Source organism: Acanthisitta chloris, unplaced genomic scaffold, assembly GCF_000695815.1.
Source record: "Acanthisitta chloris isolate BGI_N310 unplaced genomic scaffold, ASM69581v1 scaffold28016, whole genome shotgun sequence".
Lineage (NCBI taxonomy): Eukaryota > Metazoa > Chordata > Aves > Passeriformes > Acanthisittidae > Acanthisitta > Acanthisitta chloris.
Genome location: NW_008677975.1, coordinates 1,020 through 1,644, shown reverse-complemented (window position 1 = coordinate 1,644; position 625 = coordinate 1,020). Strand labels below are relative to the sequence as shown.

At 62.1% G+C, this 625-nt stretch overlaps 1 protein-coding gene across 1 annotated transcript in view; it reads left to right on the top strand.

Moving 5' to 3' along the window:
• Window positions 1–625, top strand: part of CS (citrate synthase) — a gene marked incomplete at both ends in the record, with an annotated part of 1,862 nt that overhangs the window by 224 nt on the left and 1,013 nt on the right. Inside the window, 3 exon segments of the mRNA XM_009076729.1 lie at window positions 2–40; window positions 119–307; window positions 420–619. Coding sequence (XP_009074977.1) covers window positions 2–40; window positions 119–307; window positions 420–619 — 428 coding nt within the window.

Below are 625 nucleotides of genomic sequence, written 5' to 3'. Positions count from 1 at the left end.
CTGGCTGCTGGTGACAGGAGAGATCCCCACCCAAGAGCAGGTAACACGCAGATGGGCTGGTGGGGGAGGGCTGGCAGCCCCCAGACCCCGTGGCTCAGCCCCTGTGACCTCTCCCCAGGTGAGCTGGCTGTCCCGGGAGTGGGCCCGGCGTGCTGCTCTGCCCTCCCACGTGGTGACCATGCTGGATAACTTCCCCACCAACTTGCACCCCATGTCCCAGCTGAGCGCTGCCATTACCGCTCTAAACAGCGAGAGCAAGTTTGCTCGTGCCTATGCTGAGGGCATCCACCGTGTCAAGTACTGGGAGGTAGGGGGGCGGCCAGTGCCCCAACTCTGTGCCGGGGCTGGGGTGTGGGGTCATGTTTGGGTGTGGGATGTTGGGAAAAGGCAGCTGCCCCCTTTCACCCCGCCGGTTCCAGTTTGTGTACGAGGACGCCATGGATCTGATCGCCAAGCTGCCTTGCGTCGCTGCGAAGATCTACCGCAACCTGTACCGTGAGGGCAGCAGCATTGGGGCCATTGACCCCAACCTTGACTGGTCCCACAACTTCACCAACATGCTGGGCTACACTGACCCCCAGTTCATTGAGCTGATGCGCCTCTACCTCACCATCCACAGGTATGG